Source organism: Medicago sativa, chromosome 2 (genome assembly GCF_051527215.1).
Source record: "Medicago sativa cultivar Bolivia chromosome 2, Bolivia_mono, whole genome shotgun sequence".
Classification (NCBI taxonomy): domain Eukaryota; kingdom Viridiplantae; phylum Streptophyta; class Magnoliopsida; order Fabales; family Fabaceae; genus Medicago; species Medicago sativa.
This window is the reverse complement of record NC_140750.1, coordinates 80,735,358-80,762,068: the sequence shown is the minus strand read 5'-3', so window position 1 is coordinate 80,762,068 and position 26,711 is coordinate 80,735,358. Positions and strand designations below refer to the sequence as shown.

The 26,711-nt window shown below is 34.4% G+C and overlaps 1 protein-coding gene and 1 pseudogene across 2 annotated transcripts; one reads left to right on the top strand and one right to left on the bottom strand.

Moving 5' to 3' along the window:
* Window positions 1–3,725: 3,725 nt before the first annotated feature.
* LOC146951335 (long chain acyl-CoA synthetase 1-like) lies at window positions 3,726–7,421 on the bottom strand. Its single transcript, XM_085747276.1, has 8 exons — window positions 7,204–7,421; window positions 6,480–6,539; window positions 6,100–6,156; window positions 5,942–5,990; window positions 5,779–5,855; window positions 5,524–5,618; window positions 4,377–4,462; window positions 3,726–4,048 (listed from the first exon to the last, which is right to left on the bottom strand). Exons 2-6 carry the CDS (start codon window positions 6,531–6,533, stop codon window positions 5,613–5,615), a joined length of 243 nt encoding a protein of 80 aa, XP_085603402.1. The 5' UTR covers window positions 6,534–6,539; window positions 7,204–7,421; the 3' UTR covers window positions 3,726–4,048; window positions 4,377–4,462; window positions 5,524–5,612.
* A 954-nt stretch (window positions 7,422–8,375) lies between these two features.
* On the top strand, window positions 8,376–26,332 carry LOC146951334 (F-box/LRR-repeat protein At3g26922-like; annotated as a pseudogene). Its single transcript, XR_015028090.1, has 5 exons — window positions 8,376–8,380; window positions 11,556–11,596; window positions 11,844–12,753; window positions 12,848–12,993; window positions 26,172–26,332. The product of XR_015028090.1 is annotated as an F-box/LRR-repeat protein At3g26922-like (transcript).
* Window positions 26,333–26,711: the final 379 nt, after the last annotated feature.

The following is a 26,711-nucleotide window of genomic DNA, read 5'->3' as shown; positions in this document are numbered from 1 at the left end:
AAGGAGTCCTGGTAACCCAGAGTTTGGTTGGGATATAAGTAAAGTTTGATCATACATTTCTCCATCCATGAATCGAACTCAAATTCTCATACTATATTTTGAATCTTCATAATGTAAATATATGTTGTATTAAATATATTTTCAATAAATTCCTCAAAAAAAAATATTTTGAATTTAAGAAGTAGAAAAAATATTTTAATATATTTCAATTTTGTGATTATAATATGATAGTAATTCTATTTAAATGGAGAAAAATCTTGACATGTTGAGCTTGCTAACTAGCCATATGCGTTTGTTTCATGGTTTTAAAATTTATTCTAATGATAAGCTTTTCAAGAAATCCTAATCTTAGGAATATTATTTCCACAAATGTATTTGGTAAAGTTTTTTTATTCCTATGAAAGTGGATATTTGTATTGTATTCTCAAAAATAAAATAATTCTCGCCCTTTAAATATGAGAATAAAAATTTGACAAGTTGTGCATAAATTTTACTGCCGAGGTCAAATAATACCTACAAACAATTTTTGTAAAACTTACCAAACATTGGAATATTATCCCTAACCTCACTTTCCTAAGTGTTTGTGGTAACATTGAAGCAAACACGCATCAAAATGAAAGTAAAACTAATACTACTATTTATAATTTATTATATTTACAACACTCTCCATCAAACTCGTGAATAAGTATCTATCATTTTTGTTTGTAAGTATGATGGTTCAATCTTTCAATTGGTAAGTTAATATATATGTTAGTTGATGCCAAACATAATGTAAGTTGTAGTTAATAATCCATAATTCAACCTGATAGAATTCTAGCAGCACTTGCAATATAAATCTACATTATTTTAATAATCGTATCAAATATGTTTCACGAATACCTTTTTCAAAAACAAAAAATAAATAAAAATTCTTCAAAAAAAAAAAACAAAAAACAAACTATATTTTGAGGACATTTAAACTTCTTGAAGCTTTTGTAAAAAAAAAAACAACTTCTTGAAGCTAGTTCTATTATTTTCCTTGGTGGAGACGATGCATATGTTAAGTGGAATTTTGTGTGTATGGATCTAATTTGAAGGATTGTTTTCTTTACAGAGAGAGAGAGAGAGAGAGAGAGAGAGAGAGAGAGAGAGAGAGAGAGAGAGAGAGAGAGAGAGAGAGAGAGAGAGAGAGAGAGAGAGAGAGAGAGAGAGAGAGAGAGAGAGAGAGAGAGAGAGAGAGAGAGAGAGAGAGAGAGAGAGAGAGAGAGAGAGAGAGAGAGAGAGAGAGAGAGAGAGAGAGAGAGAGAGAGAGAGAGAGAGAGAGAGAGAGAGAGAGAGAGAGAGAGAGAGAGAGAGAGAGAGAGAGAGAGAGAGAGAGAGAGAGAGAGAGAGAGAGAGAGAGAGAGAGAGAGAGAGAGAGAGAGAGAGAGAGAGAGAGAGAGAGAGAGAGAGAGAGAGAGAGAGAGAGAGAGAGAGAGAGAGAGAGAGAGAGTTCAAAGCACTTGGTGAAAATGTGTGTTCCATAAACGCCATCTCCATAATGTACCATAGGAAAACTGCCTCCCTTAATGTAAACTGATACCTTACTCTCTTTAGCATCAATATCGATTTTCACACATTCCATCAATGATGGATTTCTCTTATAACAATCAAATATGTTAAAGAGAATTTCATCAAAGATTTTGTAAAGTCCTGGTACAAAAGAAATTGAACGCAGAACCATTCGGTCATTTTCGTAAACCCAGAGATCTTGTTTCTTCATCTGTGTTGATCCTATGTAGGCGTCGAGACTGGAAAGAACGTCTTCTACGTCGATTTCTTCTACGTCGATTTCTTCCGTGTGTGAAGTTTCCATGACAGGTATTTGCTTGTGCCGTAGGTAACACAAGTGCACTGTGAAGTTGAAGTTTCGAAGACAGATATTTCTGCTTTGCTTGAGCACAAGTACCACAAGTGTGCTTGCTCTATATATGTATGTATTTGTATGTTAACGTGTGTATATATACGAAACATATCTTTTGTTGTATATTAAATATAATAAATATGAAACATATCTTTTGTTATATATTTAAATATGAAACATATCTTCTGTTGTATATTATGAAAATATAATATCTTTTGTATATTTGACGTGTGTGTCTATATATATATATATATATATATATATATATATATATATATATATATATATATATATATATATATATATATATATATATATATGGGATATGATCAAATGACACCAATGTGTCAAATTAAATTTGACACCAAATCCTAGCCATTAATACAGTTTTAATCTAACGGCTCCCATAAACTCATTAAGTGCTCACATGCTTGATCAAGTGACCCACCTTTTATTTTTAGAAATAATTTATTCTTTCTTCTTTTGGTTAATTCCTTTCCAAAAATTCTCTGATTCTATTTTTTTTTTTTTAAGGATTCTACATGTTTATTCTTAGGGCTCTCTTGCACATGAGTTACCCCTATTTCATTACTCCAAAACCTAATTGCAGTAATTTTTTTTTGCTATACCAGTATTTTATGCTTCACTTCCCAAGCTATTCACCATCACAACTTCGATCTCCTCTTTTCCTATACCAGTTGACTCTATCTTCCCCTACACCACTTCCATGCCACTTTTTTTAAGAAGAAAAGTCACATAACAATGGAAAGTCCAAAATCAAATGCCGAAGAAGATAGTCATAACATGGAGGACATAGAGGTATTATGAATTAATTCTTCAATTACATTTGCTTTATGTCTTTTATATATTTCTTAACAAAATCATATGTATTTCATAGAATTTTAATTTTTAAGACTTTACAATGTTTTTTATTTTAATATACACTACTACAGAAATGAGTTTTTACATCAGTTGAAAAGCACTTTTCGCATCAGGTGGCAACTGATGTAAAGTGATATGATGTGGTATGTTCACATGTTTTTACATCAGGTACGAACTGATGTGAAATCTTTTTTTCCACATCAGGCCTTTATTGCACTGACGTGGTACGCTCTCTTTAAAATTTAACAGCAGGGTTTTCACATCAGTTTTATGGTAGACACTGAAGTTAAACATGTATACTTCACATCAGTCCTTTTACTCACTGATGTGAAATCCAAAAAAAATTTAAAAAAAAATGCTTTTTTTTTTAAAACTGCTTACCAGATCAGCATTAGACCTCTTTCCTTTTATATTAAAAATAAGAAAAAAAAATTATGGATATTTTTATGCTACATCAATATTTTTATATAAAAAAGTACATGCATATATAAATACAATCAAAGAAGTTGTATTATAGTAATATCAACGTAAAGCTATAATATCTTTGGCCATAATATATATTTATCAAATTATATATATACCCCAATCAAGCATAGCCACAGCAGAATTACATAATTACAACTTAACCAAACATTTTTATTCCCAAATTCATATAAAATCAATAACAAGGGAACAAAATATCTAGTTCTAGCTATTATGGATCAAAATTATACAACTCAGTCAACTAAAATAAGTTTCATTTAAAGTAAACTTAATAGTATGATCTAGGAGAGTAAACCTTAATGAGGTTTCTGTTGAAGCAGAGGTCCATATCAGATAAAATAAAACATCCATACGGATATTTTTATGCTACATCAATATTTTTTATATAAAAAAGTACATGCATATATAAATACAATCAAAGAAGTTGTATTATAGTAATATCAACGTAAAGCTATAATATCTTTGGCCATAATATATATTTATCAAATTATATATATACCCCAATCAAGCATAGCCACAGCAGAATTACATAATTACAACTTAACCAAACATTTTTATTCCCAAATTCATATAAAATCAATAACAAGGGAACAAAATATCTAGTTCTAGCTATTATGGATCAAAATTATACAACTCAGTCAACTAAAATAAGTTTCATTTAAAGTAAACTTAATAGTATGATCTAGGAGAGTAAACCTTAATGAGGTTTCTGTTGAAGCAGAGGTCCATATCAGATAAAATAAAACATCCATACACCAGAATTTCTTTGAAAGCCATTGCTTTGATCAACTAATACACAACCTGAATCAAAACCCAAAAAATTAAAACACTAAAAAAAAGGGTGATTGATAATAAATCAACAAAATTCGATATGTCGGTGATGTTAATGAAACAATTTGATAATGAATGAAGAACTCTCACGCTACACCACAAAACAGGAAAAGTTCTAGAGGGTGATTGATGATTTGTGTGATAGTTTAAAACTTAGATAATTATGCCAGTATCAAAATATCAAATGCACAACCACAAGGCAGCCATAGTTTAAAACTTTGATAATTATGCCAATATCAAAATATCAAATGCAACAAATAGTATACTCAATAAACACAAGTTTAAAGTCAATACATACAATGGTGTGGCCACCAGACAAAGCAACAATGTCCTGGTCACTAAGTCCCATAGCTTTGCCAAACACATCCCTCAAATGGTTAGAACCTGTAAAAATCAAGAATCAATTAATGAGCCAAACAACTACAATCAATTGTAGGCAATAATTCACATCACAATTGCACATAACAAAGGAGAAGAATAAAAAACATTTCAAACAAAGAGGATTTGGATGTGATGAACCTTCTCATTTATGCAATTTTTCAAATTTACATGACACTGACACATTCATCAATTTTCCAATGAATTAATAAGACCACAAATATAAATGAACTTCAGTAAACATACACCGATAACTGATAAGTGGCCATAATAGCCACACACCTTATGAGTGGGATAAAGCTGCTTGAGATGATTGAATATTAGTTCTTTACATGCTTATCTATTTCAGTGACCAAATAAACATGTGGAACATTACAAAGATATAACAGTATGAAAAGAGCATTAATATTATATTCATTATAAGCTGTGACAACTGATAATGATGATGGACGTATTTTATCCAATTACATGCTAAGAAGTAAGTAACTTTGCAAGAACAGAGAACAAATAACTACCTCAAACTACACTATATGGTTATATAAATCTCACATTAGGCTTACAAGCATTGATGTGCAAACAAACTTATTTGAGTAACTTATTTCAGCTTATCAAAAGGCATAAGCACTTATGAGACTGTTTGGGAGAACACTAGCAACCATTCAGTTAACAAACCAACCATTCGGTTAACAAAAACAAACAAAATATAAGGAATCAATTGAAAAGTGAAAACACTACCAAACAGTTTATAGCACATAAGTGATCAGATATAAACTACGGGCCTGTTTGGAGTAACTTTTTAAATTTTATCTACTAACATAAGCACTTGTGAGAATATTTCGGAATCAGGAGAGTTTATGAAAACAACTTCTAGCAATTTCCATATTTTATGAACTGAACTTAGAGAAATCTCAATTTTAGACAATTCATTTTCCCCTATACCACTCCTTTCAGGTTGGATTATTTTATTTTTCAATTTTCCCAAATTGCTAATATAAAAAGAAGTTGAAACATTAACCATTCCATAAATTAAATGATAGTAGTAAGTTCCTTAAATAACATACACCTACCTTTTGTACGAATTCATTCCATGTATATGGTTTAATTCCAGCGTTTGTGGCCTCATCTTTTTCTTCCTCAGTTAATGAAGTGAAGCCCACTATGGCTGCAAGTGTAGCAACATACAACAACCATACTTAGATAAATACATAAATGCCTTCAATTGTTAGCTGGAGCATATCAATATTGAAATTGAAACTAGTAAATTACCTCTTTAATAAATATTTGTATCAAGGAAAAATAAAGTAATCTTTATGCTTAATTACCTCTTTATCCTTCTTATCTTGAACAGAAACATAATCTATTTCTGCATGATCTATGATAGAATTTATAGCACCAGACCCTGCATCAAAAGCACTTAATCAGGAAAAATGTGAACCATAAGTTAAAGAGAAGAAATTTCAATTGTTGTAAGAACTAAGAACTTACCAAGTGTGTCATAGAGAGGCACACAAATGAAGTTTTGTGCAGAACAAGCCTATGCCAATATTATAAACAACATGATTATGAATTTTGATGACATTTATAAAAGAAACAATTAATAGAGAAATGTTTAAGAAAGCAATGATTTAATAGAAGTGACAAACCTCCATTGAGATAATCCATTGTTGACAGTTAGATCCATAAATTCCAATTTTTGAACCCTATATAAGACCATCAATAATAGACATTGAGAAGATTTCATTGGAAGAGAAACTACTTATTATCTACTATAATGTAAATAGACATGGAGTCACAATTTAGTGAGGCAACCACATTGGAAGAGAAACTACTTATTATCTACTTATGGCATGGCATTAGTAAAGTAAGATGCCTCCCCTGCCTGCAATGATATATGATGCACAAAAGTCGTTTGTACAGCCCTAGCATGTTCACTACTAGTATGAAGACATCTTTGAGCCCAAAAAGCATAGCTTCAAATCCACACAAAACAAGCACTGCCTCATAACTCATAATTAATAAATACCTGTGAGCTCTGCACTTCTGATTTGAATTTGGACAGGTTGGACTCTTGAATCATTTCAGTCTAAAAAAAGAAACAAAATAGCTCATATTAGTCCGGATTATAAATCAAAATCGACCACAGTATTTGGTAACACAAACGGAAAATGTACAACGCACAGAATCACATCAAAATGGAACAAGTGACTTGACCACCAATTTAGTACCTAAACTCGTACAAGTTGAGTAATTTGATCTCTAAAATTAACAGACTTCCAAATTGAATCAATAAATTCAAAAATTCTTGATCAAACTAGTCATTTTTTAAAGATCCGTGAATTTAGTTCCTAAATTGCCTGAAGAAGCTAATATAATCGATGGTTTTCAGTTTCACAAATCACTTAAAACTTTATTAAATTTTCACATCACTTAGAAACTTCATTAAATTCAAAGATAAATCATCTAACTGCTACAATTTCACGTTTTTGCTCAAATAATCTAAAATAAACAGAGCTTATTCATTTTCGCTCAAATATGGTTTCACTTGAAATACTAAAAACAACAACATAACCACATACTAAAAACGAAAACGAGATCTATGAAATACTAATAACGAAAACGAGATCTATGAAATATTAAAAACCAAAACGATTTGAGCAAGTGAAACCAAAACTATTTAAACTATTTGAAGTTCGAATTCGTGTTCGACTGAAAATACTAAAAACGAAAACGAAATTTTCAATACTAACCGATCTGTGAAACGAGGGCCAGTGAGAGAGAAATCGAGTGTGAGATGTGATAGGCGAAAATGATTTGCCCAGAGGGAAAACAAATCTGAGAAACGAATCTAAGAAGAAGGTTACTGATTTTTTTCTTCTTCCACCGATATGTGTTGTGAGAGATGAGAGACTAGGGTTTTGTGAGAGGGAGAACGAATCTGAGAAGGAAAAGGGTGAAAAATTGGTTTTCCCCTCTAGTGATTTTCTCCACTGATGTGAAAAATATTAGTCAAAGAATTCAATAAATTTGCAAAAATGCCACCGCGTGTTTTTCCCCTCATTTCAATTATCAACTGATGTAAATGTTATATGTTACTAGGAATTCCCCTCATGTACTTATATCAACTGATGTAAAAACTCACATTGTGTATCTTTCCCTTCAGATATTTTTCGTGCTGATGTGAAAACTAAACACCCTATGATGTTAAATGTATATTTTGTAGTAGTGATATAGTGCAATGAAAATTCTCAAGAAAGAAGAAACCCTGAGCATGACTTAGATGTTCATGAGCATCAAAATATTGATCCTTGTATTGATATGGAATTTGACTCTCTTGATGATGTTAAAAATTTATACACATTATTTGCTAAAAAAGAAGGTTTTGGAATTCGTACACGTTCAACTAAGTTATAATCTGTGATTTCTTGTAAGATGACATTACCAATACATGTTGTGCTTCTCACATACCTCTTTCTCTTTTTATCGCTCTGGTGTTAACAATTGTTATATGGACTTGATTTTGTAGTTATCGACTTCATGTAATTCCTTTGTTAAAAATTAAATTGAACTTCAAGCGAAGACATGTTTGATTTTGTGATAGAAGCATACTTTAGTTAAATTGAATGTTGTCTATTTATATATCACGTCGTTTTCGTTGCATTATCTTTGTCTACGGTTTGTCTCGGCCAAACTTGGTTACGGTGGCCTATAGGATTTTGTGATTTCGGTTGGTACAGATGTTGCCTTACGGATTTCGATCATCGCGGTATGAATTAATCATAACATTGCATAAAGAACTTAAATTAGAGAATTAGTCATTATTTACTTTGTTAATGTTTTTGGCATCCCTGGCCCTTCTCTAAAACAATTTTCTTTAAGGCTCTTCGAAAAAATAGTTAATACAAATAAACTTAATAAAGAAATGAGGTTGTTATAGGATGAGCAAAAGGACAATTAAGTTTGGACAACAGCCACAAAATTAAGTTTTCGACTAGTATAGGAAAAGAGAAGATGGAAGTTGTGATGGTGAATAACTTGGGAAGTGAAGCATAAAATACCGGTATACCAAAACAAAATTACGGCAATTAGGTTTTGGAGTAATGAAATAGGGGTAACTCATGTGCAAGAGAGCCCTAAGAATAAACATGTAGAATCCTTCAAAAAAAATAGAATCAGAGAATTTTTGGAAAGGAATTAACCAAAAGAAGAAAGAATAAATTATTTCTAAAAATAAAAGGTGGGTCACTTGATCAAGCATGTGAGCACTTAATGAGTTTATGGGAGCCGTTAGATTAAAACCGTATTAATGGCTAGGATTTGGTGTCAAATTTAATTTGACACCTTGGTGTCATTTGATCCTATCCCTATATATATATATATATATATATATATATATATAGGGTGTATCAAGTGAGAGGAGTGATTATAATGAGAGGATGAGAGGATCAATTGACAGCCATTGGATTAAAATTAACGGTTCAGATCTTTTTCCACTTAAATGTACACGTTCCATGTGATCATTCACAAGCTCTCCAATTTCGACCCCTTTCTCTCTCTCTCTCTCACTCTGTTCATCTTCTTCTTCTTTTGGCAATTTATCTTCTTCTTTTTGACAATACGTTATACGAATTTCAATTGTGATAATCAATACTATACAAAAATCCAATCTGAAGAAAAGGTGTCTTTAACTGAGATAATCAAATCTATTAATAGGGTTTCAGCAATTGATTGATAAATTTATGGCAGGCCAATCTCGAAATGAAAGGACAAACAACGAAAACAAAACAACTCGATGGCTTACGGCGGCGGTTATGAACCTAAAGAGCATGCTCGACCTCTTCTCCATCTCTGTTGTAGTGAATCTGATTTTTTTTCTTCAAAAAACATGAAAAGTAATTGGGTTTTCTTATATTGCCAATCGTTACTTATGGAAAGTGAAATTTCTCATTAAGAATGGAAAATTGGATCAGGAAATGAATTTGATTTATTTAACATTCAAATAGTCAGCCATCAATGGTAAATCTTGATGGTGCTACAGGCCAACAATTTTTCAGCGAAGGGAGATTGAAGAGATAGGATGTGAGTGCATTGTTTAATCACTAGTTTAATCTCATCCGTTAATTTTAATCCAATGGCTGTCAATTGATCCTCTCATCTCTCATTATAACCACTCCTCTCATGAGGTTGTTATAGGATGAGCAAAAGGACAATTAAGTTTGGACAACAACCACAAAATTAAGTTTTCGACTAGTATAGGAAAAGAGAAGATGGAAGTTGTGATGGTGAATAGCTTGGGAAGTGAAGCATAAAATACTGGTATACCAAAAAAAAGTTACGGCAATTAGGTTTTGGAGTAATGAAATAGGGGTAATTCATGTGCAAGAGAGCCCTAAGAATAAACATGTAGAATCCTTCAAAAAAAAAAAATAGAATCAGAGAATTTTTGGAAAGGAATTAACCAAAAGAAGAAAGAATAAATTATTTCTAAAAATAAAAGGTGGGTCACTTGATCAAGCATGTGAGCACTTAATGAGTTTATGGGAGCCGTTAGATTAAAACCGTATTAATGGCTAGGATTTGGTGTCAAATTTAATTTGACACCTTGGTGTCATTTGATCCTATCCCTATATATATATATATATATATATATATATATATATATATATATATATATATAGGACATATACTATGAGAATGACTATTTTACATGAGAATGATGAGAATGATTATCAATCATTAGATTAAAAATAAATGGTTGTGATTAAAAAGTCACATATATGCCTCCCCTTATTCTATTAATTCTCATGAACCTAATTCATCTTCTTCAACCCTGATTTCAACTGTTCACTCTCCGCCATCTATGTTTACATCGCCTTCGGTTTCAATTGAGAGTAAATTATTTACACGGCTTCTACTTCTTTTGTTAATTCTCTTAGACTCATCACCTTCACCTTTTTCTTTCTTTGTTTCACCTTCTGCTCAAGATAACCCCACATCAATTTTAACAATTGAAATATTGGTCTATCTATATTTCTCAATTGAAATATTGGTTTGTGTATTTGAATGAAATTGATTTCATGTTTTCCATTGTCTCAATTTCATTAGGTTAAATCCAATTTCATGAATTGGGGATTCTTTATATTTTGCAGATTTCAATTGAATTAGTAATTTAATAAAAAAAATGAAATATATGTCGTGAACAGAAGCTATTTTGATGGAAGTAAATTGGGAATTCTCAAGTAAATTTCATGAATTGGGAATTCTTCGTAACCAAATCATGATGGATGTTCAAGCTATTTATATTGATGATGGACAATGAAATATATGTCATGACTTTTCTTTTAAGAAGAATTGTTATTTTTAATTGGATGGTATTACTATGGAGTCATGAAGATGAAGGGATGGTGGATTGGAGAAGATGAAAGAATGAGTTTATGAAAATTGATAGAATAGGAAGAGATACAAGTGTTTTAAAATGGGGCTTTTTAATCTCAATCATTTATTTTTAATCTAATGATTGATAATCATTCTCATCATTCTCATATAAAATAGTCATTCTCATAGTATATGTCCTCTATATATATATATATATATATATATATATATATATATATATATATATATATATATATATATATATATATATATGGGATTTGCTAGAACACACCCACTAGTTTTTATGTGGGAGTGTTTTAGCAAGCTACACCTTAAGGTGTATTTAACTACTTTTTAGTTATAACTTGCTAAAACACACCTTCTAAAAAATAAGTGGGTGTATCCTAGCAAATGCCTATAGGAGTTGCTAACATACACCCACTTATTATTTAGAAGGTGTGTTTTAGCAACATTCACCTTAAGGTGTATTTAACAACTTTTTAGTTATATCTTTGAAAAACACACCTTAATAAAAACTAGTAGGTGTATCCTAGCAAACCCCTATATATATATATATATACCAAATATACTTGAAGTATATTTAAATTTTTGAAAGATACATTTCAGTTAAATTTAAATAAAATCTCATCTATTATTATTATTTTAAAGAACTAATTCTATTTTTTATTTCTTTTTTGAAGAAAGTTACCTAACTCCCTCTGCTCAGTCACCAAAAGACTCCAAATCTAGGTTTGGCAGAAGATTTGAAAGCTATAGTGCGATTTATTGTTTTTCATTCTTTTGTTATCTTTTTTCACAATGTTGCTGATGAATCTTGATGACGCTGTTTACTCATTAATTCACATTTGTAGAATTTCACACATTCATTGTTATCTCATTATTGTGCTTGTTGGCCATGTTCTCTTTAATAGTTTTTTTTTTCCTCCAATGAATTTTATTTCATTTCCCTCCACATTGCCTAATAACAATAAACACTTCTCCCATTTGCTTGTAGAAGTGTTTGTTTACGAGACAATGGTGAGACGAAGCCTACGTAGCAGGAAACATAAGCACAACGAAAATGAAGACATTATCAGCAACTTGACCGATTGTATTCTCATTCACGTATTGTCCTTTTTGAACGCAAAAGAGGCCGTTCAAACTTGAATTTTGTCCAAAAGATGGATCAATCTCTGGAAGGGACGTCCTACTCTTACATTAAGTTCTTCAAACTTTAGGACGGAGGAAAGTTTAACCGAATTCCTGCCTATGTTACTTGGAGCCTATCCTGTTCCAAATGATTATAAAATACACTATTTCCCACAATGTCCAACACTTACTATTACTAATGAATTTCCCTTGTCGTATTGACCTCTTTCCCTCTTGCTTCTTTTCGTGTCACACGTTAACGTCTCTTAATCTTTCTGGTTACCATATATTGTTTGGTCAAATACCAATATTTCCAATAAATTTGAATTTGCCAGCATTAACCAACTTGTCTTTAAAGTACTTTTCCTTTCATCGCAGTGATGATGGTTGTGTCGTCGAGCCCTTTTCGACATTTAACATGTTGAGTCGTTTGATCATTGACAGTTGTATAGTTCAGGATGCACAAAACCTTTGCATATCAAGTACCAAGCTTGTGAATTTAACTATACTTATGCATGATTGTGATCCTAAGACCATTATCGGAACCTATTTTGGACTTGGGCTATATGCTCCAAGTCTTCAAACCTTTGCTTTTTCTGGTCCTTATACTCCAAAACTTTTTGCAAGCAAGAATGTTCTCTCTTCTATAAAACATGTAGATATCCATGTAACGTGTTACTGGAACTTGAAGGCAGAGCAGACTTCGTCGGTTCTACTCAACTGGTTGGTTGAGCTTGCTAACATCAAATCATTGACTCTCTTGGTATACTCTTAAGGTACTTCATACTGTATCATTATTGCTGCTTTTTATTTTGTATTTATAACATCTATAAAAAAAAAATAAGACTTGCATTCTCTTCCTGATTGCTTAGGTTCTTTCTTTAGTTCGTAATTTGTTGAAGGTAGAGCTCCTTTCCATTTGTAACTTGAAGTCACTGAAAATTAAAGCGATCATACCTTCATCGATACGTGACGAAATGGTGGACTTTTTGATTCAAAACTCACCCTCGACAAAGGTTGACATCCTACGTTTATAAAGGTGAAATGTGCATGTTGTGAATTCATTGTGAAAACCACACCAATAATAAACTTGATGCGTGGAGCAAATTAATACAAAGCAATCAATTGAAGCAGATGACAAAAATAATTCAAACAAAAATAAACAGCAAGAGATAAAGGAAGAAGGAGAACACAAGAATCTGTTTACCCAGTTCGGTCTAATGATGACCTACTCTTGGGGAGAGAGCAGCTTGATAAGTGCTCAAAAGTAATATATTTCATGTGGAAAAAGAGGCATTTTTAGTGACTTGTTATGCAAGTTATCTACGGAAAAGCAATCAATTGTTATAATTATACCATTTATGCTTTATATGCCTAATTCTACCCAATTTATGCAGGAAATGACAAGCAAGGACCAAAACTCAAGTGTGTGAACCAAGCAAATCTCGCTTACGCGAGGTCATCTCGCTTAAGCGAGATTCCTCCAGGGAGAAACTCAACATTCGCTTACAACTCGCTTCCAGGTCGCTTGTGCACTTTTAGAATCTCGCTTACGCGAGATTTCTCCAGGGATCAGATGAGCATCTCGCTTTCCATCTCGCTTCCATGTCGCTCAAGCAGGATTCTAAGGCGGTTTAAGTTTCAAGCAACCTCGCTTACGCGAGGTCTAACTCGCTTACGCGAGATGCAACTTCATCAAGGAGCAGGGCTACGTGGCAAGACTTCATTGGCCATGGTTGGATATTTAGGCTTCTCGCTTGAGCGAGATGTATCTCGCTTAAGCGAGATTACACGTTTTTAGCCCATTTAAATACAAGTTTTCCCTCTCTCTAGGACTATTCACTATTCCATTGAAACATTTTATACATTTCTAGAGAGAGGTTAGAGCTATTTCATAGAGAGAAACACAAAGCAAGTGATTAAGGAGTAGATTCAACCCTAGATTCATTGAGACATCAAGGATCTTGGCATGGAATCTTCATCTTTCCTTCCTTCCTTGCATTAGTTTACATGTCTATATGTAACTATCACCTTCTTTGTAGTATTGAGGTAACAATCAAGCTATTATGTAATCTTTTGATCTTTTAATATATAAGGTTCTAGCTTAATGATTCAATATTGTTGTTATTCTTGCTTTTAATGCTTTCAAAGAGATTCAAGATGATTTGGACACAAACTCTTGAATCTAGAACTAGAATAACAATCTATCTTATGTTATATCACTCTTGACAAGTTTGTAAACCTTTGATAATTACTTTGAATCAAGATTTTAATGCTTTCGGATATTTAATCAGGCTGGACACGGTCGATTAAGTTATCCGATCGACTTTGTTATCGTTTAAGGAATTTGGACACGAATGTTTAAACGATAACCTAGAAATAACGATGTCCCTTTGGACACGAAGGATATTGTAGAAATGATTGTAATAATATTGGTTATAAAGCTAGAATCTGTTAATCGATCGAGAGATTGCTGCTGTTATGCTTGCTCGTTATCTTATACCGCAAGCGAAATAGTTCGATACCCTCTCGTTTTTACTTTTGTAATCTATGGATATAGTGTTACAAACAAACAAATTATACCCAAACCCTTAATGTGAACTATTGTAAAAATGCTTATAATAAACGTAACTCCCTGTGGAAACGATCCTATATATACTCACATGTACATAGTTATATGACATGTAGGAAAAATCTTACATCACAGCTCTATGTTCCACTATAATGATATAAGTTTCTTTACAAAGAGATATTGAGTTACAAGAATCAGTCTTCAAATCTAATTCTACCCAAGTCCCAGCCTCTTCCCGTGACCAAGAGACTCAATCTTAATAGTGCTTTGTTCAAGGTGAATCAAAACAATCCCAACCCTTGTGTTTGTTGCCAAGAGAAATCCTCTATAAACCCTAGTTTGTATGTTGGCTTCTAAACCCTATTTTCTACACAGTGTTTTGTTTCTACACCCTCTCTCTCTCTCTCTCTCTCTCTCTCTCTCTCTCTCATATTCATCTGATACAAGGCTTATATTTATAGTGGAAAGCATCCCTCAAAAATTGGAACAAAACAGGCCCACAAGCTGTTTTATTTTTCTCCTTCTGCGACAAATCGGCCATCGAGTTTGCAAAATTCACCACCGATTTTTTCAGAGACAAAAGTCTCCAAAACCAGGTCAAAATCGGCCACCGTGTGGTACAAATCGGCCATCGATTTTGATAGACAGAATGCACATTTTTGAGTCACTTTTCAACAATTCTCCACTTTGACTCTAAAATAGTGATGATGTCAATTTAACCATCAATCACCTTGCTGCTCTCTCCAATCTTCATCTATGCTTCAATGAAGTTAATCAAGTCTACACCATACCTCTTCAGCCCCCCAGAGTGATCAAACCCGTCCTCCTGAAGATTCAATTGCATCCAATCACCCTTGGTCTTTTAGGGTAATCCCACAAGTCATGTTATACATTCTTCAACCTCCGAAATACCTTCCATCTTCATGAAGAATTGCCTTTCTCACAACTAGAGCATAGCACCCAAGGTCCTCCATAGTTGTACCATTCCCGGTGTCATCAACTCCACCTCAAGTTGAGCTTACTCTACCTCAACTAGAAAATGCGTACATCCCACTTTCTCTTCACCTTGCAACTCCACCTCAAAGGTTGATCATGACTATTGTTGCCTCCGCCTCTCCAGACTGAACATGAGTATTCTTACCACCGCCTCTTTAGACTGATGTTGAGTGTTTAACGTCTCTCTAGACGATTCTTAAACACTCACTTGCTTCCCGCTACGCTTTGATTCTTAGGTAATGAAGTTTCCAAGTCTGGTTCTTTTCCAATGAAAGTATTTCCTCATTCATTGCCTTCAACCAATCCTTGTTTTCATTGCTTTCTAATGTTTCCCTGAAGTTCTTTGGTTTCGAGTCTTGCAATTCTTTAGCTGCATTCAAAGCATAACATATGAGGTCAGCATAACCGTATCTTTCAGGTGGTTTAATTTGTCTCCTTGGCCTATCTCTTGCTAGCTGATAGTCAGGATTAATTATTTCTTGGCCTTCACTCTCATCAGGTACTGGAGTCTGATCCTCCCCTTCCCTTTCATCAGGTACTGGAGTCTGATCCTCCCCCGTTTTTGAGCTTGCTTTCAGGTCTTTGCATTTCATCCCCATACGGGTCTCATCAAAAGTAACATCCCTGCTTATAATAAATTTTGATCCTCCAGGTTCCATCTTTCACAGTTTGTAACCTTTCACACCTTCAGGATAACCCATGAAAATACACTTCACAACTCTAGTATCAAGTTTGTCATATCTGACATGAGCAAATGCTAAAGCTCCGAAAACTTTCAAATTAGAGTAGTCTGCCGGTCTCCCACTCCAAACCTCCATAGGTGTCTTGAGGTCTATCCCTGTTGATGGAAATATGTTAATCAAATATGTTACAGTACTAACAGCTTCTCCCCAGAAACTCTTGGACAATCCAGCTCCCAACAACATACACCTCACACGCTCCAACAAGGTCATGTTCATTCTTACAGCAAGACCATTCTGTTGAGGTGTGTATGTCACGGTTCTATGCCTCTTTATACCTTTTTTCCTGCAAAACTCATTAAACTGCTCTGAAACAAACTCCAGGACATTGTCAGTTCTCAACACTTTCAGTTTAGTTCCAATATGATTTTCTACAAGTGTATGCCATTCTTTAAATTTATCAAAAGCGTCACTTTTATTCTTCAGAATGTAAACCCATACCCTTCTAGAATAATCATCAATAATAGACATGAAATATGAACCTCCCCCATGAGTTTTAACTGATGCTGGACCCCAAAGATCCGAATGAACATACTCAAAAGGCCTACTAGATTTATGCACACCCACCCCACCCAAACTTCACCTTGTGTTGTTTGCCTAATGTGCAATTATCACAGAAATCTAGTTTGTTCAATTTTTCATTCCCTAGCAAACCTTGTTTAGCTAGCTCAACCAAACCCCTCTCACTGACATGACCTAACCTCAAATGCCACAGTTTAGTTATGTCTAGAGTGTCTACATTAGCAACCGATGCATGAGCTATAACAGTATAACCTTCTAAAATATATAAACCATGTATCTTAGACCCTTTAGCTATAACTAATGCACCATGAGAAATTCTCATCATACCACGTTCAATTCTAGTACAATATCCTAGACCATCAAACATGCTTATAGATATTAAATTTCTCTTAAGTTCAGGAATATACCTCACATCCTTCAAAAGGAAATCCCGGTCATCAAACATTTTAAGACGGATAGTACCCATACCTTGAATTTTGCAAGCCTTATTATTACCAAGGCGAACAACTCCACCTTCTTTCAGCTCTAAAGTTTCAAAGTACTCCTTTCTCGGACAGATGTGATAAGAGCACCCAGAGTCCAAGACCCAGCCCTTTTCAGGTTCCCAACTTGTCACAGTTAGTGCTCCAGCACTCTCATAACTTTCCTCTTCACTTGCAATCTGAACGGATGGATTACCACTTCCATTGCCCTTTCTCTCCGGACAATCCTTTTAGAAGTGATCTGGGTTGTGACAAATAAAACATTTGTATTGTGTTTTATTACCACCACCCTTCGACCTAGACTTTGATCTGGAATTCTTGCCTTTCCCATTTCCTCTATTTTGACTTCTCCCCCTTGAGACATTCAAGCCTTCTCCACTATCATCAACCTTCAACTCTTTGAACTTGGTTAACTCTTTGGTTCTCAAAGCTGCTTGAACTTCCTCCAAAGTGATAGTGCCCTCTTTGCCATAAAGCATTGTATCCTTGAAATTCTCAAAGGACCTAGGTAAAGCACACAGTAGGTGTAAGGCTTTATCCTCGTCTTCCAGATTTACATCTATGTTTGCCAAATCATCAATAATCTTATTGAACTCCGTCAGTTGCTCCATTATAGGTTTTAACTCCACCATTCGGTAAAAGTAGAGTTGTTGTTTCAGACATTGTCTATGTGCCAAGGACTTGGTCATGTACAATGAATCAAGTTTATTCCACATAGACACAACAGTAGTCTCCCTTGCTACGTCTCTCAACACCTTATCCCCAAGACACAGAATGATAGCACTGACCGCTTTATCATTCATCCCCGTCTTCTCAACAGGTGTTAGATATGCAGGCATATGTGCTTCTCCCTTTAATGCTTCAACACACTTTTGTTGAATTAGAATTGCCCTCATCTTTACCTTCCACAACCCGAAGTCGTTACTACCGGTAAACTTTTCAATATCCCACTTCGAACCCATGATACCTGGTTATTGATTTGACCTTTGCCCTTGATAAATGCCAAGAAGTGTTAATTTCAACGTATATTTTAAGCACTTTTTGTTACTTGTTTCACAAGTAATTGAAGGAAAAGCCGAGAAATAAGCGTCAAATGCCTTATTACGCTTTACTTATCATTACTCTACTCTTTTGTGCAGGAATTAGCCTAAAGACACTGAGCAAAAAAACCAAAAACCATGAAAAAGTGCAAAATGGCAGAAGTTGAACCTGGAAACTTTCAAAGTTCAAAGACATACGCTATTAGCGTGTTCTACGCTATTAGCGTGCTCAAGAGATGTCAAAGTCCAGGGAGATACGCTATTGGCGTAACTGGAGCGAAGCTGGTCATGAAGAAACACGCTATTAGCGTGGGTTACGCTATTAGCGTAAAAGCTCCAGAGGGACACGCCATTAGCGTAGCTGGAGCTTAGAAGCAGGGCAAGGCCAACGTGGCATAAGCCCATTGGCCAGATTATAGGCCGACATACCACGCTATTAGCGTGAATTGCGCTATTGGCGTAGGTACAAAAACACAGGCCCTTTAAATAGCATTTTTACCTCTCTTTGGAGAGGGGGAGATATACACTGTTATATAGATATTTTATGCATTCTAGAGAGAAATAGGGCAAGAGCAAATAGAGTGAGAATGATCTTGGAAGTTGGATCCTCATTCCTTTGGTGAGACATCACTAGGTGTAGTGAATCCTTCCTTTTCAATTCATCCTTGCATGGCTTCCATGATGATGTGTAGCTAAACACCCTTTGTTGGGATGTGAGGTACTTGATCTTGCTAACATGTAATCCTTTTTATCTTGCAAAGTATGTTTCTAGCATTTATATTCAATATAGTTGTTGTTCTTGTTGTTAATGCTTTTGGATGCTTAGTCAGGCTGGACACGGTCGATTAAGCCATCCGATCGACTTTGTTATCTGTTAAATGATTTTTGTCACAAATGTTTAGAAGATACGTTAGAAATAACTATGTCGTTTTATGACACGATCGATTATGTTATCTTTTGAATGATTGCGGCACGAATGTTTAAACGGTAGCTTAGAAATGATGATATTGCTTTGGACACGAAGGATATTGTAGAACTAGAATGACAATCTATCTTAGGTTATATCATTCCTGACAAGTTTGTAGATCTTTGATAGTCACTTTAATCATGAACTTAATGCTTTTGGACACTTAGTCAGGCTGGACACGGTCGATTGAGTGATCCAATCGATTTTGTTATCGTTTAAGGGATTTGGACACGAATGTTTAAACGATAATCGAAGTGATTGTGATAATGTTGGTTATATAGCTAGAATTTGTATGGATCATTAGGTTATGTGTGACGCTTGGTTAAGGAACTCTAGTCTTAACAAGTTTCAAGCCTTATTAATCTCATCTTTATACTTTTGCAAATAGTTTAGCTAGTTGTAAATGGACAACCAAACCACCACTTTTAACTTAGAATGATAATTGAAGTCGAACCATCCTTGATGTCGCACTAATCCCTGTGGATACGATACAAATACTTACTTTGTTTTTTATGAGACTTCTGCAACGAATACTTCATCAAAATGGCGCCATTGCCGGGGATTGGTGTTTAGATATCATAGATAGAACGATTGATTTATTGTTTTAAGTATTCGTACATATTCCGTAAATATTTTTCTTTACTTAATAGTTGCTACCACTAACCCCTCTTTGATAAACAAAGAAAAGTTTCTTGTTAGTTGTTTCCATTTCAGATCATCACCTAGACAAAATCATGGCTGATCATGGTTATAACAACTTCTACACTCCACCCGAGTATGAACCATATCAACAGCATCAGCAATATCCTTTTGAAGATGAACGAATGACCAATGTGGAAAATACTTTGAATATCTTCATGCAACAATCCATGATAAACATGCAAAATACCAACCAAAGATTGAGGAATTTATCAATTCAGTTGGAGATGATTCAAGCTAAAATCATGGATAATCAAGTCAACATTCAATCCACTCATGACGGAGAGATTGTTGGAGAAGGTGTCGTTGAACTTGAGGAAGATGCAATAGTAGAGGAATGTGGTCCACCACATGAAATCGAACTTCCTCAAGAAAGGTCATTTACTGAAGAGGACAAAACTGTTGATAGCGGAGAAGTGATAGAGGTGGTAGAGAGAAAGGAACGGTTACTTAGCAAGGAAGAAACATTTGAACAAAAGGGGAAGAAAGTGAGCAAGGCTGAAATTGACCGGGTCATTGATGAAATTTTCGCCTTGTTCAAATCAAAGTTAAGGAGGACATGGACTCCACATCATCTGTACTTAAAGTTCATGGAATTCCTCCCACAGAGAAGGAACACAAATGATGATGTGTTGTCCGTCTCATTTTGGCCACCCTAACGAAAAAGGCGTCGAGCTAACGACGTTAAACAAGCGCTTGTTGGGAGGCAACCCAACTTGGTAAGTTCTCTTACTGTTAAAATAATGTGTTAGCACTTTTGGTTAATTTAGTACTTCATATTATTGTGGAAGTCTTTTGTATCACTCTTGCTTAATTTCAAATCTCAGATGATTGGTAATGATTCATAGTTGTGATCAAAAGCGCAAAGCCAAGGTACAAGTTTCCAGTTTTTCTAGGTTTTTACTCGAATATGGAACGGGTACTTTGTGTAAATTTCATGTCATTTAGTTCTTCGCAATAATGTGTTTGTTTGTGAACCACTTAGTTCTAGCCTAAAAGTGAGGAAACCTCAAGTGATTGTACATATGCAAGGAGACCGGATTCATTGTTTAACTCGATTGTGTTATTTTAAATCCAATAATTGTTTTGAATTGTGTGAAGGCATGGAAGTGATCAAGGCACATTTTTTGTTAATGAGTGAAACATACTTGACCACAAATAAGCCTACCTTGTGAGAAGAGTGAGTATTTGCTAACCCACTTGAGCCAAATGAATCAGAGTCCTCAATTATGAACTGTCAATTCATAAGCACAATGCTTGATGAATTTGCCCTTGAAGTTTTCAAAATCCAGTTCATTCTTGACGTACTTTAGGACTCTGAGATGTTTTAATTGTTGAACCCTAAACCTTCATTGTTTAATCGTCCCTTTTGCCTTAGAGTAAAGGAACATTCAAATAGGGTGTATTTTGATTCAAGTTGGGGAGAGAAGGTAGATGTGATTCATATGTCAAGTATCTTGGTGAATTGTTGAATAACCTGACAACATTGAACAAAATACAAAGTTTGTACATTTGAGAAAAAGAAAAGAAAAAAAAAAAGAAGAAAAAGAAAAGAAAAATCAAAAATAGAATAAGTTGTCAAGGTTTTATTGTTAATCACCAAGGGTTTGAAATAATTGGTAGGGAAGAATTTGAATTTCAATTGTTGTTACAAGGAATGTTCCTCTTTGATAGGCTTTTTGATCAATTGCCCCACATATGACATTTCTCTTGTAGCCCGGCCAAGTTATAACCCTAGAAAGACCTTTTGATCCGTGCTTTTGTGCTTTTTGAAATGATATTTGGATGGACACATAACTTGATCAGGATGTTAGCATGATTGTTGGATGTGTGTTCATAACCCTCATTCATTGATTTCATTTGTTTATTTACTTGCAAAGAAGTGTGTTAGGTGTGGTTCGTAAGTAAATATATTATTGTCTTGAACTTTATGGCATGAACTTTGTACATAGGACTCATCTCATATTAGTAGTAGAATTCTAAATTAGTTGGAAACTTAGCCTTGCACGCGCATTCATTTTGAATCATTCATCTGAGAAAGTTTTCAAAGCCTTTTGTACTTTGTGTCTTGTCATTTACTTGTTTGATTTTCAATCCTTTGTTTGAGGACAAACAAAGAGTTAAGTTGGGGAGTGTGATAAATGCCAAGAAGTGTTAATTTCAACGTATATTTTAAGCACTTTTTGTTACTTGTTTCACAAGTAATTGAAGGAAAAGCCGAGAAATAAGCGTCAAATGCCTTATTACGCTTTACTTATCATTACTCTACTCTTTTGTGCAGGAATTAGCCTAAAGACACTGAGCAAAAAAACCAAAAACCATGAAAAAGTGCAAAATGGCAGAAGTTGAACCTGGAAACTTTCAAAGTTCAAAGACATACGCTATTAGCGTGTTCTACGCTATTAGCGTGCTCAAGAGATGTCAAAGTCCAGGGAGATACGCTATTGGCGTAACTGGAGCGAAGCTGGTCATGAAGAAACACGCTATTAGCGTGGGTTACGCTATTAGCGTAAAAGCTCCAGAGGGACACGCCATTAGCGTAGCTGGAGCTTAGAAGCAGGGCAAGGCCAACGTGGCATAAGCCCATTGGCCAGATTATAGGCCGACATACCACGCTATTAGCGTGAATTGCGCTATTGGCGTAGGTACAAAAACACAGGCCCTTTAAATAGCATTTTTACCTCTCTTTGGAGAGGGGGAGATATACACTGTTATATAGATATTTTATGCATTCTAGAGAGAAATAGGGCAAGAGCAAATAGAGTGAGAATGATCTTGGAAGTTGGATCCTCATTCCTTTGGTGAGACATCACTAGGTGTAGTGAATCCTTCCTTTTCAATTCATCCTTGCATGGCTTCCATGATGATGTGTAGCTAAACACCCTTTGTTGGGATGTGAGGTACTTGATCTTGCTAACATGTAATCCTTTTTATCTTGCAAAGTATGTTTCTAGCATTTATATTCAATATAGTTGTTGTTCTTGTTGTTAATGCTTTTGGATGCTTAGTCAGGCTGGACACGGTCGATTAAGCCATCCGATCGACTTTGTTATCTGTTAAATGATTTTTGTCACAAATGTTTAGAAGATACGTTAGAAATAACTATGTCGTTTTATGACACGATCGATTATGTTATCTTTTGAATGATTGCGGCACGAATGTTTAAACGGTAGCTTAGAAATGATGATATTGCTTTGGACACGAAGGATATTGTAGAACTAGAATGACAATCTATCTTAGGTTATATCATTCCTGACAAGTTTGTAGATCTTTGATAGTCACTTTAATCATGAACTTAATGCTTTTGGACACTTAGTCAGGCTGGACACGGTCGATTGAGTGATCCAATCGATTTTGTTATCGTTTAAGGGATTTGGACACGAATGTTTAAACGATAATCGAAGTGATTGTGATAATGTTGGTTATATAGCTAGAATTTGTATGGATCATTAGGTTATGTGTGACGCTTGGTTAAGGAACTCTAGTCTTAACAAGTTTCAAGCCTTATTAATCTCATCTTTATACTTTTGCAAATAGTTTAGCTAGTTGTAAATGGACAACCAAACCACCACTTTTAACTTAGAATGATAATTGAAGTCGAACCATCCTTGATGTCGCACTAATCCCTGTGGATACGATACAAATACTTACTTTGTTTTTGATGAGACTTCTGCAACGAATACTTCATCAAAATGATATAACAGTGTATATCTCCCCTGCTACGGTGGGCGCCAATTGTTGTGAATTCGTTGTGAAAACCACACCAATAATAAAGATGATGCGTGGAGCAAATTAATACCAAGCAATCAATTGAAGCGGATGACAAAAATAATTCAAACAAAAATAAACAGCAAGAGATAAAGGAAGAAGGAGAACACAAGAATCTGTTTACCTAGTTCGGTCTAATGATGACCTACTCTTGGGGAGAGAGCAGCTCTCCGTTCCACTATAATGATATGAGTTTTTTTACAAAGAGAGATTGAGTTACAAGAATCAGTCTTCAAACCTAATTCTACCCAAGTCTCAGCCTCTTCCCGTGACCAAGAGACTCAATCTAATAGTGTTTTGTTCAAGATGAATCAAAACAATCCCAACCCTAGTGTTTGTTGTCAAGAGAAATTCTCTATAAACCCTAATTTGTATGTTGGCTTCTAAACCCTGTTTTCTACACCGTGTTTTGTTTCTACACCCCCTCTCTCTCTCTCTCTCTCTCTCTCTCTCTCTCTCTCTCTCTCTCTTATATTCATCTGATACATTTATAGTGGAAAGCATCCCTCAAAAATTGGAACAAAACGGCCCACAAGCTGTTTTATTTTTCTCCTTCTGCGACAAATCGGCCACCGAGTTTGCAAAATCAGCCACCGATTTTTCCAGAGACAAAAATCTCCAAAACCAGGTCAAAATCGGCCACCGTGTGGTACAAATCGGCCACCGATTTTGACAGACAGAATGCACATTTTTGAGTCACTTTTCAACAGTGCAACATTTTAGTGTATAAATTACAAAACCCTTATATAGAGAAACAAAGGAAATATGCCTTTAATAATTGCCCTCGTGAGTTTTTTCGGTTCAATTTGGCTTGTGTTGGAAGGTCTGTTGGGATGGTGAAATGATGATTGGTTTTCTGCTTTTTGTTTTACACTTTTTGCCTCTTGTTTGTCTGACCTGCAAAGAATCCAAAATCTCCCCAGAACTTTTATAGTTTTTCTTTTTATTGTATTTTACACTTTATTAATAGATTGAATTTTTGTTTTACTTTGTACTTCTTGTTTGTCTGAGCGGGCAGATTGTATTCAGCTCCTGTTAATGTTTTGATATATTGTTAATTACATGTCTAACTGCTTTGCATTTTTCCCATGTACTTGTGTTAGACAAAATGATTGGTTGATGAGTTCTAGAATAGTCTCGTGAATTTATTGCTTCTTATTTCCTTCTTATTAGTATCTGCATTGATTTTCTGTTTTGTGTGCGAGATATTGTCTCTAGATTATTGAAGATGTTGACTGAAGGATTTCCTTTCTTTTTTTATTGATGATTTACTTGTATGGTAAATTGACAATGCTCGTCTATTCACCTGTGTTACCTGCAAATTGCTCTTAACACATTTTAGCATCGAATGTTGTTCAGAACTATTCATGTGCTATCAGTTATAATTGACATGATTTCAAAAGGCATGAGTTACTCGTCATTCATTGCTCTTCTATCACAATTTCTAACTGTTCTCCCTATGGTTCTAACTCCCCCGATTAATATTGAGTCGTTTTCGAAGCTTCTTGAGGAATATGGTGGCGGCAAGGGGAAGTGATTATATGCGTAAGACTGTCTATTTTTGCTTAATAGTTGGAAGACTTAGAATGGTGTTTAGGTCCTATAAAACCCTTACTATAAAAATAGTGTGTTTTATTGATCGTTAACAATTTGGTACTTAGTTCCATCTTCAATTTTCTTTGTGCTGGTGTGATGCATTGTAAGAGGAGGCGATCAAAAAGCGCAAGAAAGTTTACATTTTGCGAGTTTATATATTGAGTTTTTATTTGATTTCTGGGCTTCATATTTTTCTGGTCACTTTTATGTGTTGATGTTGTTATGAACTTTGAAGCATGTAGTTTATCTCAATTCACATATGGCCCCATAAAAATAAAAATAAAACAAATGAGAAAACATGGAAGAGATCGATGGTTACATGTCAATGTTAAGGAACATTTATGTTGTACAGGGAGTGATTTATGCCCAAGCCATTTTGGAAAATGTATTCCAAACCCTCCTATTCAAGTTTGATTTCAAGATTAAATCTTGTATAAAGTTGGTCTTACACAAGAAAGGACCACAAATTATGAGTCTCCAAAATATGCTACGCCAATATGAGGCTTACATCACTAGCCTATAATCTTCTTATTTTCAGTTTCTTATTTTATTTTTTACTCTGTGATTAGTATTTTCGCTTTGTATTGTGAAAATACCTATGTTCTTCTATAGATTTCGATCTTCATTGATCAATATGTGATTAATTTGTTTTCCCCTTTGGATGTTTTCCTATTTGAGTATGTACATTGTTATTGTTATTATTTCTTAATGATTTACTTGTCCTGTTTGAGTTTGTGTAATGCTCACAATATGAAATTATTGGAAAGTTAGTAAGTTCTTGGCCTTAATGGTGTTTTTTGAATTAAAACCAGACGTCCTACTGTTTGAAGACCTACTGCATCGGTGAACCCAAGAAGATGTTGGGTTACAGAAAAAACGTGGTGAAAGATACATTATCAGAAGATTGGAATCAAGTGAGTCCTCAAAGTATTGATGCATTATAACAAGAACACTTTTGCTCATTTCGTCTAGCTAGACTTCTTTATGGTGTTGTTTGATCCATGTAGTCATACCCACTTAGTAAGATAAGGCTTCGTTATTGTTTTATGGTACTCGCTAGATTTGTTTATTTTCCTGCATTTTACTGTATTATCGTTCCTGTTTTGTTTCATGTATTTTACTTTCAGGGTATTATTTATATATCTGAATATTTATGTACTTTTCATCTGTTTGAACTTTTTTGTTTAATTGGGGGTATGTTGTCATGTGGATTAGGCAGGATCGGTTCAGTTAACATGCTACAAACTCCAGTCTTTGGATTGGAAATTTGGAATAAGATCAACGTAAAAGAACATCGGTAATGGTGTGAGGAAAAATCAAGTTAATGACCAAATATTATGAATCTACTAACA

What these genes read in the sequence shown, in the direction of transcription:
- LOC146951335 (XM_085747276.1), bottom strand. Translation starts at nt 6,533, where the DNA reads ATGATTCAAGAGTCCAACCTGTCCAAATTCAAATCAGAAGTGCAGAGC. An exon ending in AATGGATTATCTCAATGGAG is followed by an intron (nt 5,991 to 6,099) that starts GTTTGTCACTTC and finishes ATATTGGCATAG; the next exon opens with GCTTGTTCTGCACAAAACTT. An exon ending in GCCTCTCTATGACACACTTG is followed by an intron (nt 5,856 to 5,941) that starts GTAAGTTCTTAG and finishes CTTTTGATGCAG; the next exon opens with GGTCTGGTGCTATAAATTCT.